General features: G+C 34.8%; 1 protein-coding gene across 1 annotated transcript in view; it reads right to left on the bottom strand.

Annotated features, from left to right (window-relative positions):
* The window catches only part of LOC135209661 (acetyl-coenzyme A synthetase, cytoplasmic-like), a 61,660-nt gene extending 43,060 nt beyond the window's left edge, over positions 1-18,600 (bottom strand). The window contains exons 1-2 of the mRNA XM_064242394.1: positions 18,214-18,600; positions 853-1,048 (exon numbers count right to left, since the gene is read on the bottom strand). Coding sequence (XP_064098464.1) covers positions 853-1,048; positions 18,214-18,563 — 546 coding nt within the window. The 5' untranslated portion in view covers positions 18,564-18,600. The remainder of the gene's footprint in view (positions 1-852; positions 1,049-18,213) is intronic.
* Between the last annotated feature and the right edge of the window lie 681 nt (positions 18,601-19,281).

Below are 19,281 nucleotides of genomic sequence, written 5' to 3'. Positions count from 1 at the left end.
GAAGAGCTTATCAAATAAAACAGCCAAAACTTAAAAGCAAAACAAATAAACAGGAAAAGCTTATAAAAAACAGACAAAATTCATAAAAAAAAACCGGCAAACAGCCAAACCTTGTAAGCAACACAGACCAAAACTTACCGACAACACAGCCAAAACTTAAGCACATAACAATCAAAACCTGTGGACAAAACATACAAAACCAGCCAAAACTTATACACAACACTATAAAAAAATGCGGCCAAAACATATAAAAAACCAGACATAACTTATACACAAAACAATAAAAAAAAAAACCTGTGGCCAAAACATATAAAAACAGCCAAAACTTATACACAAAACTATAAAAAAAATGTGGCCAAAACATATAAAAAACCAGACATAACTTATACACAAAATAATAAAAAAAGCCTGTGGCCAAAACATATAAAAAAACAGCCAAAACTTATACACAAAACAATCAAAACCTATGGACAAAACATAAAAACGGACAAAACTTATCCACAAAAAATAAAGAAACTGTGGACAAAACAAAAAAACAGCCAAAACTTATACACAAAACAATCAAAACCTATGGACAAAACATAAAAAACAGCCAAAACTTATACACAAAACAATAAAAAAACCTGTTGACAAAACATAAAAAACATCCAAAACTTATACACAAAACAATAAAAAAATGTGGACAAAACATAATAAACAGTCAAAACTTATACACACAAAAATAAAAATAAAACATGTGGACAGAGCATAAAAAACCAGCCAAACCTTATACAAGCCAAAACGACCAAAAAGCCTTAGCAACCAAGGAAATCAAAATATAAGAGAAAACTTAAAGCAAATCAGGTCACTCACCACAATGGAATGTACAGCTCCAATTCGTGCAACGGCCAACATGGCGACCACCAATTCCTTAATCATTGGCATATAGATGGCCACTCTATCTCCCTTGGAGACCCCTTTTGACTTCAAGACATTGGACATGCGGCACACGTCCTTCATGAGGTCACTGTAGGTCACGATTTCGGCGTCGGCTGGGTCATTCCCTTCCCTGGGTTGGAGAAAAACAGAACAAAGGTTAGGATACTTCTGAATTGCTACAGACGTATGTGCCTTTAATAATTCCATATTTGATACCACTAGATGTTGCCTGGGAAAGATGTTATGATGTTTTGATTTAATAGACGTTTCGTGTCTTAAATAATTAAATACATTACATCAATTAACGTTGTCTGAAAAAGATTAAATAATCAAATACATCATATCAATAAACGTTGTCTGAAAAAGATTAAATAATTAAATACATCACATCAATAAACGTTGTCTGAAAAGATTAAATAATTAAATACATCACATCAATAAACCTTGTCTGAAAAAGATTAAATAATAAAATACATCACATCAATAGACCTTGTCTGAAAAAGATTAAATAATTAAATACATTACACCAATAAACGGTGTCTTAAATAAGATTAAACAATTAAATACATTACACCAATAAACGTTGTCTGAAAAAGATTAAATAATTAAATACGTCACATCTATAAACGTTGTCTGAAAAAGATTACATAATTAAATACATTACATCAATAAACGTTCTCTGAAAACGAGATATGATTAATTCAGCGGTTTTTATGTTAAGTAACCCGGATAGAGACGCCACCAGATTAAAAATTATATGGTCAAATTCTCTCTGACTAGAGGTCAAAACACGTTTATTAAAGACGAAGAAAATAAAAAACCAAATATAGACATACTACAACACTCCCATCAGTTTCACACCAAGTGCAATAATAAATAATTCCCGTATTCAAAAACGTTAATTGCCTGTCAAAAAAATGGTATACACTTAGGGACCTGGGATACACAAACGTCTAGCGAAACTGCGTTTGTTGATGGAAATATAACACATTTGGTTTTTGCCTCAATATCCTTTTTTTCTATAAGATTTTCACCAAACAAAGACTTAAGTACAGATAACAAATTAATACTAAGGTAGCATCGCTGACAATCGTGACCTTGGAAATTTTTTTTAACTTATCTCCAGACTGAAGTGTTTGCTTTCTCCTGTAAAATAAAATAAAAAAATAAAAAGAACTCTTGAAGGAGAGACGTGAGATGTTATCAGGAAGAGAGAGGAAAGGAAACATCTAAAGGTGGAACATAATAGCTTTGAAGGCCTTCCCCCTGCTACCTAAATATTTGTAGGAATAACTCACCACACAGCTCGATAAGCTACCGAACAACAAGTGCACAGATCATCGAAAACAAAAGATAAACTAAAGGACAAGTCAAGGACACGTCTACTTGGAGACGTAAGTTCATGTTTTTTTTTATTTTTAATTTAATTTATTTATTTATTTATTTAATATATGACTGTGAACTATCTCCTGCTAAAATAGTAATTCCATCTAATAAAAGGAGCCCATAAAAGTACCTAAATTGACAACCTAAATAATGAGTTTTAATTAAGTAAAGCATTCGTCTCATAGGAGAATTTGGGATAGTTCTCTCTCTCTCTCTCTCTCTCTCTCTCTCTCTCTCTCTCCTCTCTCTCTCTCTCTCTCTCTCATATTCTCTGTAATGTTCTAGCAGTCTTTCTGCCCTACATCTGCAAGCATGGTTACGCCACTATCCTTAGAAATGGAACGGGTTGACAATATCAATGACCATACAATGAATAGCCACTGAACCCAGCATGATGAGGTGAACAAATGTTAATTTATAATCATGCGTTACTCAAAATTAAAATAAAAGTTTTATATATTTTAAATTGAAAACTCTTCCTCCCATTTTACTATTTTTATTATTATTATTATTATTATTATTATTATTATTCTTATTATTATCATTATTATTATTATTATTATTATTATTATTATTATTGTTAAAAGTAAGTCCACAGTAGTCTATGTCTGTTGACAAGCAGGACCGTGCAGGTCATCGAAAGCTTTTCTGCTTTATTATTTTATTATAAAATAAAATAAAAATAAAAAACAGACATACTACGTGGATTTACTTTTTCCATTTATTGACTCATGTGGGATTATGAGTTTGTTGGGATTATTATATTATTATTATTATTGATTATTATTATTATTATTATTATTATTATTATTATTATTATATTATTATTTTCAATTCTTCTTATTATTCTTCTCATCAGGGCTGGATGATATTTGCTAATAGCTGGCCGATGTTTATACTCTGGTTAAGGAAATGTCTTATGAAAATACTAATTTATTGATAAGACAACCAAAAGTGATGTATGTCGCCGTAGAGTTCACAAATCTATGGACATAACGGAATTACGGTATGGCCTTAGATTTGTAAACTCTACGGCGACATACGCCACTTTTAGGGCCCTTTCACACTATGCGATTCTTGTCGGACCAAGATACGATTGCAGTGCCGGATCTAAATGCGACACAAAATTGCGCAAATCGTACATTTGTCCGACTGCCGTACAAAGTGATCCAATTATTGACAGGCGCTTGCAGTCTGCTCTCAGCCTGTAGTGGTGACTAGATGGACAGGAGAAAATTATTGTCTTTATTTATTACATTTGAGAAAAGAAGAGAAAACCAAAACCTAGAATTTACTGGGTACACCCTTTGAATACACAAAGGCACTTGTGTGGTGCATTTGCCACTATTTTCGAGGAGCTGAAGAGAGATAATGATAAATTTTTCAATTACTTCATTGAGGAATTCTTGTCACGTCTTCATGACCAGTTGCTAAAAGAAATACGACATTCAGAGATGATATTTCGCCAGCACAACAACTGGAAATAATATGGACCTTTCCTTGTAAATTTGGTTTTCCGTATAGAAATTAAAAAGGAGAAATGAAAACAACTAGTGTTAGCTGAAACATCTCTATTTATCAAAAGAGTATAAATATGATATATACATATCATAATAAAAAAACTAAAATCTTTTAAAAAACTTTGATTTTATTATAAAAAATCCATATCTCTCTCTGTTTCATTAATTAATGTAAATAAAACTTAAGTGTTAACTATAAAAACTTCTCAAAAAATCATATATATCGAATCAAAAGCTTTTTATTCCTCTTTTATATCAATAATCTGCCGATAACCTTCTAATAATTTCAGCATCAAAACGTATATGTAACTTAATGAAAAAAACCAGCAAATCATTTAATAAATCATTTCTCAGTAGTTTATACTTAAGCTATCCATACCGTAGTTCTTTCTTATTTACGAATAACACTATTGTTATTATTATTATTGTATGGTGGTTTTTCGCCGCATGGAACCAGTTGCTGAATTAAGGCTTTCATTAGGAAAGCGTAAGATGAACGGAAGGGAAACGCCCACTTCTCAAAAAAAAAAAAAAAAAACCCTAACAAATATAGATATACAATAGCTATTACCTACCAAATATAAATAAATAATAAACAACTATTATACAAAAAATGGATTACAACACCGCCAAATCTCTTCAGAACGGATCAACATAAGTTAAGCCATTAAGACGCCAAGGTCGGACTCCTGGTGGCGTCAAGCAAGAAACCGATCAATCACGGACTCATTAAAGCTCCCACGTGACGACTTCTGGATAATTTAAATGCTGTAACGACCTTTACTCCTGAATCGTTTTCATTTTTTAATCAGCCGTCGCAATGCACTTGCCAAGAATATCATAAAACTAACGTGGCAAGCAACAAGGGGGGGGGGAGGAGGAGGAGGAGGAGGAGGAGGAGAGGAGGAGGAGGAGGAGGAGGAGGAGGAGGAGAGGAGCCTTTTAACACCTGTTAGATTAAGGTGGGAAATGAAGCGCAAATGTTTCTGGTTTTAACGAGCGCTCTGTTGGGGAGAGAGAGAGAGAGAGAGAGAGAGAGAGAGAGAGAGAGAGAGAGAGAGAGAGAGAGAGAGAGTGCGTGGCTTTGAGTTAGGAAAAGACCGCCGAACGATGATCATTAAAATATAAACGTCATAAATTATATAGTATTACATAACGGCTGCAGGAATTAACTTTCGTATCATGAACTAGAGACTCTCTTAAACATGTAAAATGAATGAACTAGAGACTCTCTTAAACATGTAAAATGAAGTGGTCACCTTTTTAAAGGAAAAAAAAATATTCATTTTTTTAAATAGCTAAGCCTAGGCTATGCCCGTTGTAGGGTGGGGAGGGAGTTGGGGGGGGGGGGGTGGGGGAATTCCAATGGAAATATCACTAACAAGGCAATGGTTCACGCAGCGCCGATATTTCAAATGTTGAACCTAGGAAGAACCCCTGTAATGTATGCATGTACATTTAGATTTTATATTTTAAACTTTATATTCTTAATTTTATATTCCCTCTACCTATCTCTGAAGCTGTAAACCTGCGCGTACTCTGAATCACCGTCTCGGACGAACAAACTGTGACAGTAATTGAGACCTATTGTCTTAATCGATAGTAACTATATATATTCCTTAAGTCTTCAACTTTCCTCTCAGCCACAGAGAGCTATGATTATTATAGTCTTGTATCTTATAGGTATAACTCGGATATAGATGGAAAGTCCTGTATATAGAGAGAACTCAGACACAGATAGAGAGAGAACTTAGATATAGATAGAAAGTCCTCTGTGTAGAGATAACTATTATAGATAGAAAATCCTATCTATAGAGAGAACTCAGATATAGATAGAAAATCCTATACAGAGAAACTCAGATATAGATGGAAAGTCCTGAATATAGAGAGAATTCAGATATAGATAGAAAGTCCTATATAGAGAGATAACTGTTATAGATAGAAAATCCTATATAGAGAGAGAACTCAGATATAGATAGAAAGTCCTATATTTAGTGACCAGCGAGCGAACTGCGGCGCGGGGGGGGGAATCTTCGCATGCAACATTGTAGAAAACTTAGAATTCCCTCTCAAAGGGTATCTGTTGGCGCTTATCAGAAAAACAAGTCTGCTTATATCAAATTTAATCAAATTTTAACCGTCTCTCACCGTTGGTAACTCGCGAGATTGATAGAAATTTTCATCGTCACTCGCGATAAAAAAAAAATATTATTCAAGATAAGAAGCTATCGCAACGTTATCAAAGTCTAGTCGTTGGTGTTCAAATAGATTGGGAGTGAATTGTACACTTACTCGAGCATTTAGTGATTTTTTTTTGAGAGAGAGATTTAGATGCGAACTGAAAGATTCTGTATGTTTGGTGTCGCTCTAGATTGGCATTTTAATACGTTTATATCTGTTTTATTAATTTTTTATTTTTTAAGTAAGTGGGATCTCTTCTTTCTGTATTTCCCTTGACCTCATCTTACTTCTTCCTAATGACCACCAGAATTGCACGTCAGTGGCCCCTTTGGTGGGCTAATTCCATATGAATAGGGTTCGTCTTCTGAATAATAATAATAATAATAATAATAATAATAATAATAATAATAATAATAATAATAATAATAATAACAATTATAATAATTTTACACAGTGACCTATTTCAGTGAACGAATGAGGGTCACCTATTTTAAAGGCGATATACTACAGAAAAACGCAAGGTAGAGGTGCCCCGCCTCTCTCTCTCTCTCTCTCTCTCTCTCTCTCTCTCTCTCTCTCTCCTCTCTCTCTCTTCTCTCTCTCTCTCTCATATCAACTATGCTATGATATCATCGCCCCCAATAACCAATACAAACAGCCTAGTCTAGGTACGCCCCCACCATCCAATAGGAGTGGAGTCCTCCTAGTACTTTGCTCTCGTCTCTCTCTCTCTCCTTTCTCTCTCTCCTCTCTCTCTCCTCTCTCCTCTCGTCTTCTCTCCTCTTCTCTCTCTCCTCTCTCTCTTCTCAACTGAAGGTCCGTTTTATCTTTCAGTTCACATCTGGAATTATTATCACACAAACACATTCTTGAATGAAATATCCAGCAAGGAATCACAATCATTTGCTTCTGCTGTTATACTGTATAAAAAGCTTGATAAACAAATATAATATATATACATATATAATAAAGACAGGAGTAACGCTGCGAGGCCTTTCGACTTTTGTCGTCCTTTACCTTATAAATTTCAATATCTTATATGATTATTATATATAATAATATATTTATTATATATATATATATATATAATAACACTCACCAATCACAACCGAACTATTTATATAATCTGCGTCCAAACACATATCAATTACCTGACGTAAAACCATTTGTATAAGAGTGCAATGTAAATATTACTCTTTTGTATAAATTCGTGCAATAATCTCTTTTCCCGGCCATTTTTCTTGGTTCTGAAAGAGTTTTTCATCTTTTATCTTCTAGATTCATAAATGAACACAGAAATTAACAAGAGAATTCTTCGTCTTTCAACTTCTATATTCATAAATTAACAAAATAATAAAATACTTTGTCTTTTAACTTTTACATTCATAGATGAACGCAAAATTAATAAATAATTCATCTTTTAACTTTTATATTCATAGATGAACACAGAAATTTATAAATAATTCATCTTTCAACTTCTAGATTCATAGATGAACACAGAAATTATTATGAACATAGAAATTATCCAGTAATTCATCTTTTAACCTCTATATTTATGAATGAACACAGAAATTAATAAATCATTCATCATTCACAGATGAATACAGAAATTAATAAATAACTCATCTTTTAACTTCTATATACATAAATGAACACAGAAGTTAATAAACTTCTTTATTCATACATGAACATAGAAATTAATAAATAATTCATCTTTTAGCTTTTACATTCATAAATGAACACAGATATGAACAAGAGAACTCAATATGTAACTTTAGATTAAAAAATGAACACAAAAATTAATAAATAATTCACTAACTTACACAAAAAATTAATAAGTAATTCACTAACTTACACAAAAGTAATTCACTAACTTACACAAAATATCAATAAGTAATTCACTAACGAACACAAAAATTAATAAATAATTAAATACCAACCATCCACAGCCTCAATCAACATCCAACCCCCCCCCCCCCCCTCGTCACAAACCGTTACGTAAAACAGCCCTCCGTGATTATCACCAATTATATCTCACCAAATGATTATCTCTCTAAGTTTAATCCCAGTGGGGGCCCCTCCCCCCTCCTAACCAACAGGGGACACCGGGGGAGGGGAAGTATTAATGTCATTCAGTAAAATGGTCCGACAAGGCATGATCAAGGCATCTCCTTGGCAACAATCCAATGAGAGAGAGAGAGAGAGAGAGATTGTTAGTTCATGGCACAAGTCATATTTCCCACTGAACGCGGCCGTTTCTTTGTCCAAGCTGAACGGTGCCCAAAGAAACAAAAGCTATGCGGTCTGATGTGACACGAACCTTTTGGCTGTTTCAGTCTTTTTGTAACTTTCCGTTCGTCTAATTAGCACGATTCAACTTTGCAACTTTCCGTTCGTCTGTCATATTAAGCACGATTTCTTTAAATACCTTGCTACGCGAGAGAAACCCTCTGGCTCCACCCGCACCATGACAGCCTAAATTTCAGCAAGAAAAACTTTTAATCCATCTTAAATGACAAATATAACCAATTAGAGCTCACTATTACATTATAATAATTGCAAGCGCATACATTATGATTATGCATGTCCGCATTGGCAACATCCTGGCATATATAATGGGGGAACAAGAATCATTAAAAAAATTAGATTGGGGTGCCCTTCACTCAAACATTTCATAACTACTCATAAAACTTCAACAACATACACGCTACAACAATTTACATACACAATCAACAATACACTATACTTGTGCTTTTTATTACATCAACAGGCTTGGTATAAGATTTGAAATACGTGACGAAAGTAAACAAAATACGTTCGATTAACAAAACACACATAAACGTCCAAACACGCAATATCGTGGCAGGGGTTGTGGTTGCAAGAAAGCAAGCAACCGCAAAACTTGAGGAGCTGCAACGTTAAATTCTGATGCAAAGTCATAAACAACACTGATAATAATAATAACAACAACAACAACAACAACAATAATAATAGAGAAACGATAGTAAAAAACCAAATATTAAGCTACCGGTAGCCAGCAAACGGTCTCTAACTGAAAGGTGAAAGGTGAAATCTCTCTCTCTCTCTCTCTCTCTCTCTCTCTCTCTCTCTCTCTCTCTCTCTCTCTCTCCCCAGGGCCTCGTCTGAGAGGTTCACATGCTTCCTCAGCAAAACTTAAACAAAATGACCATCTTTATAAAAAAAAAAAATGGCAAAAGCTACACAGTTATGAGACAACCCTTCTGATAAACATGTAAATCTTATTTTTGATTTCTTTAATCCTTTTTTTTTTTTACATAGCATGTGGATTCCTCAAGAGCCGGTGCATCCATCTGACCTTGAACTCTCGCATGGGTACGAGAGCAGGGCTAAAATAAGAGCGTACTTAAGAAGACACCACATATCCATTATATATATATATATATATATATATATATATATATATATATATATATATATATATATATATAGGTTATATATACGAACGAAACAAACCTAAGCGCTGTAAATATTTATCCAAGAATATACTTCGTCTTAATAAACAAGAGAATAACTGTGGATCCTTCTACTGATATATATATATATATATATATATATATATATATATATATATATATATTATATATATATATATAAACACACATAAAATCAAGGAATTCGACAAGGGGCCGTGAATCCAAAGAGGAGACCTTGAGAGAAAAAAAAATTATCTAACGTAACTTTAACAAAGAACAGTTAATGTCAAGAGTACTAGTAATCTTATCGTATACACTCGGGTGACGCCCCTGCTCCCTGTTAATTTGTGAAGTGAGAGAGGAAACATATATATATATATATATATAATATATATATATATATAATATATACATATATATATTATATACATATAATATATATATATATATATATATATATATTTTGTATATAATTTTCTAATAAACTTCCTTTATTCTTAAAAATAAATTCTGGTATAGTTACGTGATACGTCCGTTTATTCTTAAGCTTGCTATAACGTCGGATTAAATTACAATTTACAACAAAGAGAAGAATGAAAAATAAGAATGGGGAAAAAAATAATAATAAAAAAATACATCAATACCTTCACCACAACAAAGAACGATTTTGTTGCTATACGATATATAAATCACAATCCTTAACAGCTACTAATTATGGTCTGGGACAGACACGAACCAGTTAACCCGTTGGTTATGAGGGGGTTATAGACATAGATTCAACTGCACTATGGCAACTGATATCGATTCAACTGAACTATGGGAATATTATCAAAGACTCCTGGGTCAGGAATTTACTTTCTACTGGGTAGCAGTGGGCAGGGATATGAAGGGGCACAGAGCGCAACTTGGCAGGAAGAATACCCATCTCCATTTAAGGACACTACTACCTTCCAAAAACATACAGAAAAAAATTCATAAAACCAATATAAAATTGATATCAACACAGACACTGATGATAAGGAGTCTAAATTAAAATATATCATTGTCTGTGTCGAATTTTATATACCATTTTTATCAGTGTAGTGATTGTGTTAGTTTCATATTCAATTTATGTTTTTTGGTGGTTATAAATGCGTTAGTTTCCAACTTTCTACGTAAATTAATGACCTGAGAAACCCTTGTCAGAGAACCTAGTTGCCAATCAATGAGAAATTGGTGGGAAACACGAGAACAGTAATAGTATAACCAGACATGAAACTATCATTTGCCAAGTGACAAAAGCCCACACCTATATAAATGGCGCAAGAGCTCTTAATGACCGGACAACAGCAAGCATTTTGGGCAAATCGCTAGTCTGGTGCCCATTCTTGGGGACGTGCGTATGGTACGTTCAATTCTCTGGTGCCAAGATGACGGATTGCCATCTCTCTCTCTCTCTCTCTCTCTCTCTCTCTCTCAGTGGACGTGTACACAAAGTGGAATTTTAAGGTGTGCTCAAGAAAAATGTCGCTAAGCTCTTCTATTTTCATACTTTTCTGGATTTATGGTACTACTGAAGTATTCGTTTATGTACATAAGCAGTGAATAAACTTCCCTAAGAAGGATAAATCTGTCATTATCTTTCTAAAACTACTTATAGGTAAAACCACATATACACTGCCTATGGCACTATTGCCGGCGCTAGGAAATCAATTGATCAATTGACAAACTGCAAACCTGTTTGCCTAACTGTGTGGTATCCATAAAAAAAAAAAACTATTATTTGAGGTTTAGGGATTCACACTGATTCACGCCACCTCCTAGAGAGAGAGAGAGAGAGAGAGAGAGAGAGAGAGAGAGAGAGAGAGAGAGAGAGAGAGAGAGAGAGAGAGAGAGAGAGAGAGAGAGAGAGAGAGAGAGAGAACGGAACGGTTCAATAGCTCCTTGGGACGCCGTGTTTAGCACTAAGATATATATTTTATTAATACAATTTGTCGACCACGCTATAGAAATGGGGGTCTATAATACTCAAAGCCTGGATGTAGTAATCTGCCCCCCTAGGAGCTAGTACTAAACACGGCGTCCTAAGGAGCTTCCGCCATACTTAGTACTAAGCCAAAAACACCCATCAACTAATACAAGCAAGAACTACAGTTTCCCATTCACTCACAAACCGATCTATTCAAAACTCGTTCCTAAACAGGAAACGGGAGTCAAACACCTCCCCAAAACATCGCTTGGGAACAGATTTCCCACTTATCGCATAGGCCTACCCACAGTGGCAAAGGCGTTATCGAATAACTGCGATAAGACCGGCTCGACCTCGTCACAAAGCTAATCGATATCAATCATTACGGATCGATGGGGGTCTACTAATATTTCAGGCCTATTACTGACACCGTTAAGGGGAGCGATGAAGGAAGCAATACGCCTAAAACTTTATAAACGACGCAAAAGGATCCCTAGGCCTATAATAAATCGAGAAGATATGTAAAGGTAGGCCTATAGTAGTTCGAACGACGGAGCGGGAACTCCATTCATTCTTATCTAAGTCATGGGCCTTTTGAATACTTTGTATAAAGACATTTTACATATATATACTATATTATATATATATATATATATATTATATATATATATTTATATATATATTATATTAATATTTAAGAGAGAGGAGAGAGAGAGAGAGGAGAGAGAGAGAGAGAGAGAGAGAGAGCCCCTCACCCAGAAGAGCTATCTGCCGGATTATTGCATCTCAACGCTTCGGTCAACAGTGAAGTTGCAGAACTTTGGGGAGGAGAAGGAGGAGTGAATCACTTTCTTCGCAGCGTCAGTCTGTACGCGTATCATAAATTAACACATTCGTGCAACCACAACACAAGTCGTCTTCTTCAACGACCAATTTTGAAAATCTTTCCCAAGTGAAAACGATAAAACACAAATATATAAAAATTGTATTCATCACTCGGCATAACTTCCTGAAGTGGAAGTCCAGCTTTCCACAGCTTTTCCAGGCTCCTATCATTAGCCTAATTACGTAGGTGCTTAGGATATCATTATATAATGGACAGAACTCGTTCAATGCTAAAGAAAGCTGAAGCGATCCTTTGCTTAGGTACGAGCACAAAATATGTATGTATGTACGTATGTATCTATACATACAGATAGAAGGATAGGACTCTTAACTGAGCACACATGATCCTCACGTGACGTAGAACTTAAACCTTAACCTTGATAATTACGAAGCCGTGACTCCTCGCGAGAAAAGAGGATACAATGAACTATAAAACAAGACCCAGCTGCCCCCACCCCCAACCTCCACCCACCCACTCACACACACACACACCTCTTTTTGGTTGTTTCCAGCCTTTCGTGTTCCCTGTCACGACACTGATTTGCTTTTTCTTTGCTCGTCGTGAAAAGGGGCAAATTGTGACGAGGATTATCAGTTTTTCCTCTTGTGTGGAAGGTGTCCATGATAAAACCATATGAACACGACACTAAATATCTGTAAATATCTAAATATCTTATACGAATTGTCGTTGCTACATTCAAAGCGAACAAATAAACAAATGCACTGAAATATAGGCCTACTTTCGCCGAAGCTATCAGTAAGAAGTTACGAATAAAGTGCTGTACTTAAGCAACAGTGAGCCAGAGTTAATAAAAGCAAATGAAGCCACGTCAATTGGTCAAGTTTCATATCTACCACTATAAAATACTAAGTAGTATTGATTTCCACGACTTGATACGCGGTAAATGAAAATTTATGCAAAACGGCATTAACACAAGCAAGCTACATAAAACTATATTTACTTTCTAACTTGTTTGAATAATAGATATTCAGCTGAGAGAGAGAGAGACTCCTGCCGCTTATAATGCGCGGTCATACAACCCGATAATGGTTTAAAAAACCATATCTACACGGGTTTAACACAAACTATTGTTTGTAAAGACGACATCGAACGATTTTTTTTTCCCACAATGACGGGGAAATATCCCAACGAAACCACGTCATTCCACAGAATTTCTTGCATACCACTTGAATAAAATATGCAATAAAAAAAAGGCATAAAAAGGGGAATTTTCACATGAAATAGTATTGATCAAAAAAAAACTGATCAGATATAACTAAAGACTCCTGAATTTTAATTGAAGTTTCTGGCTTCTTAATGAATCCTATACAAAAAATTTTCACAAACAAATGTTCCTATATCATGCCTTTACAAACAATAGCATTAAATATTTGAAAATCACATCTGCCTACGCCTAATCTTTCAATTGACAACTATTACCCATTTGTCTTATCTAATTTAGCTAAAACCGAATGTCAGTCTACGATAACGATAGATGATACTGGGGGAGGGAGGGGGGGTGTGAGATAGACATAGGCCTACCATTGTCATGATTTTATCAACAAATTTCTACCTCACACTGGGATCGATTTAGAAGGCATAACAAGGAAAATTACCTCTAATATTTACCCAAAGTATTATAAAATTCCAATATTTAAAATAAACTAATAGGAGTAAAAGTACCAAGATAAGACAAAACAGGTTCTTGTAACCAGTGTTTATTGTAATAGCTCCACATACCACAGTTAGCAAAAAAAAAAAAAAAAAAAAAAAAAAAAAAAAAAAAACTGCTTAAGGACTGGTCTGACTACTACTTTCACTTGGACTCGATACGACAAACAAACAAAAAATCATTTTGACAAGTTGAGTTTGATCAACTTATCACTGTGAACAGTAGATTTTCTATATAGTACTTAAATCTATATCTATGCACTTATGTATGCGTTTGTGTTTTAACAAATTAAAGGGCAACTATCTAAATTAAAACCTGACGTGTAGAAAGGAGAGAATGCCCATAGGACTGGTACTTTTATATTATAACTGGGAGATTGGAGGGTCGTCGCTGTCTGGTTGGTTAATCCGGTTTTGCAAAAACTAGATCTCCCAAATCAGTGAGAGAATTCTCTAACACAGAGGAACCAGTGAACAACATAAGCCCATTTAATACCGAAATGCATCACACAAACTCATGTCTAATATCTATTTCACAAAAGGAAAAAATAGTATCTCCAATACATGCTGAACCATCCACTAGGCCTATATCAAAATAGGTAGACCAATCACCATGAAAAGAAAAATTTTAAGTACTGTACACGTGAATACCACAAATATAGTACACATGGAAAATGCTAAGCATAACAGGTTCATCGAAAAGGACATGTAAGTTACCTTGTGCTATCCTTATTGCAGTATCTACTGATTAACATGAATCAGTTCCAACTAATTACCAGTGAATCCATAAAGCAAAAATGGGATGGGACACAGAACACTACACAGAGACAGCCAGGAATTTTAATATTACCAAACTGGAGTGCAGTAGAGGTTCCCACAATGCCTGAATCTGATGAACAATAAGCTACAATTGTTCTAAAAGGTAACATATGGATGGTTATACGTATATTTCAGTTATCTAAAAAGTAAATAATTTTACTGCATATATATTGTATGAAGTCTGATTGCTTTATAATAAGATGAAACTGTTATTCAGATTATTGCAACAAATCTCTGTAAGAATTAATTTTACAAGGACCAATCCAAAGGTGACAGACAGATGCCACAAAATATACTACTTGTGTGAACGTGAGTAATAATATGGGTAATTTTTTAAATCCATTAAAATACTTATCAAGTGTTTCGGAACTGGTGATTCGTGAAATAAAATCTAATAAGACACCTAGGCCAATTAGACAGGCAACATGATGTTCAATGCAGGTTAACCATAAATAACAGAAGCGCAAGCATTACATCTCAAAACTAAAGATCAGAGAAATCTAAGGATCTCATGGTTCCTACATTAAACCAAATGTGAAAGTTTAATAGGAAATTGATGAGAGAGATTTTTAAAAATATATAATTGATGTTGTAGTTGACCAAAGGTATTGAAAGGTGCTGTTCACTGCATTGGTGCCATGGTCAAGCTGCCCCTTATTGCCACTAGAGGCTAAATCAAGAATGGGGCATACGTTTACCGGCCTACCTCCCCCAGGTCTCTAGTGGGTGAAGAAAGGGACTGGGTACTGGTTACATAAGTGCAAGTTTCGTCCCCAGAACATGGTGTAACAGCGCAATGAAAGGTCCCTTGCCTCATTGGCTCCTTAATAACCTTTACTGTCTGAAAGTATCCTATCAATCGATATCACAAGATTTAAGGAAGTATCAAAAACTATAATAATATGCCCTGAAAAAATTGCTTCAGTAACTCAAACTGGTGGTGCTGGATATGGTCAATTACTTATCTATACATACACCAACTTTTCCAGCTAAAACTGAGGTTGAGCTCATCATATACTACTGTAGCTTGCCAAAGATATGCTACTTAATCTTCACATAGGTAATGTATTTGCCATAACCGGCCAAAGCAACTTAGGGACTTGATAGAGTTCTGTGTGCTACGATATACGTAAAACACTGGTGATACGATTTCAACTGATATCCATATTTTAGTTCCATAAGATAAAATAATGTACTTCATGATAAAATCTGACATTTTAAAAACATGCAAGTTGAAGCAGACAATGAAGTACAAATAGCATTTAAATTTAGATCAAACCCTAATATCCAACCAAACCTACTACCCAATAATTTAACACTTCTGGGTGCTCCACATCTACTTACTGTGTGAAAGCTATCCTTACCAATTAAATTATAGTAGGCTTATTAGCCAAAACAACATGTGTAACTTATATGGGAATTTCTACTACATATATTTTGACTACCCTCCTATAACACACCTACCTATCCTAATGGCGATACACAAAAATCATGCATTACTCAGACAAAGGGAGTAATGTCACACCTGGTGAAACTTCAGTGTTTTATTACTTATCATGACTTAAGATACAATCAAGTTAACTAAACCACATTTGATGTTAAAAATTCTGTACTGATTTACACAACTAACAGCCTCATACCACAAACACAAGAGTACTGAACAACACTGAACAACCGAACGTTAAATACAACACACCAAAGATTTTTCATTCGCTTTACTGTAAAGCTGCACATCGGACACCTCAGAAGAATCTGAAATGCCAGACTATTTAAGTTTACCTTATAAACCAGGGAGCTTTATCTACATATATATAGCCTAATCCTTATTACTCTGGTTATGCATTTACAACTCTCTACGCCAAAATTCATTCCACTTACTATTAATTAATAATTCATATAAGGGCATGCAAGTAAGACATTTGCTATACCACTCATCAATTGATCAACAAAGTTATGCACTGTTAAATCTGGTCAGTACCTTCAGCATATAGGATTGGCTCTATAACAGCCCTTGTGAGGCTATTACTCCAGGAACACTATCATAAATTCTCATAACTTTTCCTATCACATTCAACTGTTCTCTATCACAGTTTAAGAGTACAGATGTAAATAGATAAGATATTACTAAATAAGTAAAAGTCTAAAATAACACACACTTTAAGGGGTATATATACTATACAGAATATATATATATATATATATATATATATATATATATATATAATATATACATATATATATACTATATATATATATGTGTGTGTGTATAATTGTATATATATATATATGTATTTATATATATATATATATATATATATATATATATATATATATATATATATATATATATATTCTATCAATTGCATCATTACTAATTCAGGAGCACTACACTAAGTTTCAAAGAAAGCTGGCAAATGCATTTCTATTATGTCTATCAGTTTTGTTCATTTTACTGTCAGTATGTATCATTTATTTTTTTTTAAATATACAGGCCCTATCAATCTCCCACTGTGCTCAATTTCCAGGGTTTTACTTTAACAGGGGTGCAAATCCTTGAAGCAAACGTTTAATTGGCAAAGTAAAACATTTTATTAAAAATTCTATGCATCTAGGCAAGCGAACATTACATAATCAATTAACGGTTGCAAAAAAAATTCCCAGTTCAAAGGCATTACCTATTATTGACTCATATACCGAGGATGACAAAACAAAATACCTAATGTATATAAGAGATGGTCTTCGGTATTTTTTAAGGCAAAAACAGCCTTGTATATATATATATATATATATATAAATATATATATATATATATATTTATCTATATATACATATATATATAATATATATATAGTTAAAGATATTTCTCTTACATGTGAATTCTACCTCTACAGGGTGTCTAGCTAAACATTTCTCTCGACAAAATCAATGATAATATCAATCCTGCAATCGACGTGGCATTACCTAATTAACTCGATTACGGAAGATAGAAAACCAAAATAACTATATTAGAGATGGTCATCGGTATTTTAAAAGGCAAAAATAGCTTTGTATATTGTTTAAGATATTTAAGACATTTCTCTTAGATGTAATTTTAAATTTCTACATCTACAGGGTGTCTAGCTAAACGTTTCTCTCGACAAAATCAATGATTAATATCAATCCTACAATCGACGTTAAACCCATTTTGCTCAGTGCATCTAAAGGTTTAATGTATTTCGAGTGTAGGTTAAACGGCATGCAGTCCTTAAACACAGACATGCGAAGAAGGTTACGCCCATTAAGTGAATTACGGGAGGGAGCAAACAAACAAGCCACAGTGAAACCTTTATAACGGTACCGCTCTCTACGGGAGTACGCTCCCCGCGCCGGGGGTAAATAACCTTCAGGAGGAAAGTGACAATTCGACAAACGCCCAATCTCAAAACTCACCAATGAAAAGCCACTTGATCCCCCTTGCCAGCAAGCACATGGCGGTCCAGGCAGTTGTAGGAGATATTGGTCTTGCTTCCGGCCATCCACTTGGTGTAGATCTTGCCCTTCCGGACGTCGAAGTTGTAGTCGAGGAACTGTCCTAAGCCGTTCTCCTCGAAGTGGAAATCCTTGGCGATCTCGCTCCAGAAGCCCTCGGGGTCTTTCAGCGACTTCTCGTGCATCTTCCGGTACTGCTCCATCGAGGAGCAGTGCGAGATTTTGGCCACTTTGTCGGCCGGGTTGAACATTTGCGCGCTGTCGCCCGACATTTTGAAGAACACACACCTTCTCTCGTATCCCATACACATAGACTGGTTGTGTTTGGTCCAGGTTGACTCGAGTCACAGAAGCCGACTGACTGTGAGCGGCAGTGATGCCAACCCCTCTCACCCTACGCCTTGCTACAGGAGACGAGAAATCACCCTACATAACTGAAAATTACCAACATTCTGCCGCTATGATAATAAATAAATCTTTAGATTGTGTTAATATGCAATATCATGAATACTAATAAGCATATTGCTCTAAACCTACCTTGTTACAATTACCCTACACTTGATAATATTGCCCTGCTGTCTAATAAAGCGGCCCACACACGCTCAAATTTTTGGTCCAATTTTTTTATGTCAAATTATTTGACGGTTTGACGTTCGCCCTACACGCTCAAATTTCTCATCAAATTTTCATTTTGCTCCCGAGTGTCATCATGGATGCATATACAGCGTTGGCTCTTGGCTTAGCGTTGAAGAGCACACAGAAACGAAAGTGGGCCCAGCAATGGTATTTGTGTCGTGATCGATTTGGTCATGCTCCTTTATTAAATGAACTGAGAATTAGTGAACCTGATGTTTTCAAGAACTTTTATTTTTTGTAATTCTTTTCGGAAGCTCGTCCGCAGTGAGTTTATTTTCTTCTTCAGCTCCTCCTTCGTCCCTTCCGGATAATAATCACGGAATTTCTGTAGAAGAGTCTCATATGCCATATCTTTTTTATTTCTGTCACTATAACAGTCACTTTTAATGTTCC

The sequence above is a fragment of the Macrobrachium nipponense genome, chromosome 38, assembly GCF_015104395.2.
Source record: "Macrobrachium nipponense isolate FS-2020 chromosome 38, ASM1510439v2, whole genome shotgun sequence".
Taxonomy (NCBI): domain Eukaryota; kingdom Metazoa; phylum Arthropoda; class Malacostraca; order Decapoda; family Palaemonidae; genus Macrobrachium; species Macrobrachium nipponense.
Note: the sequence above shows the minus strand (reverse complement) of the source record. Positions and strands in the feature narration are given on the sequence as shown.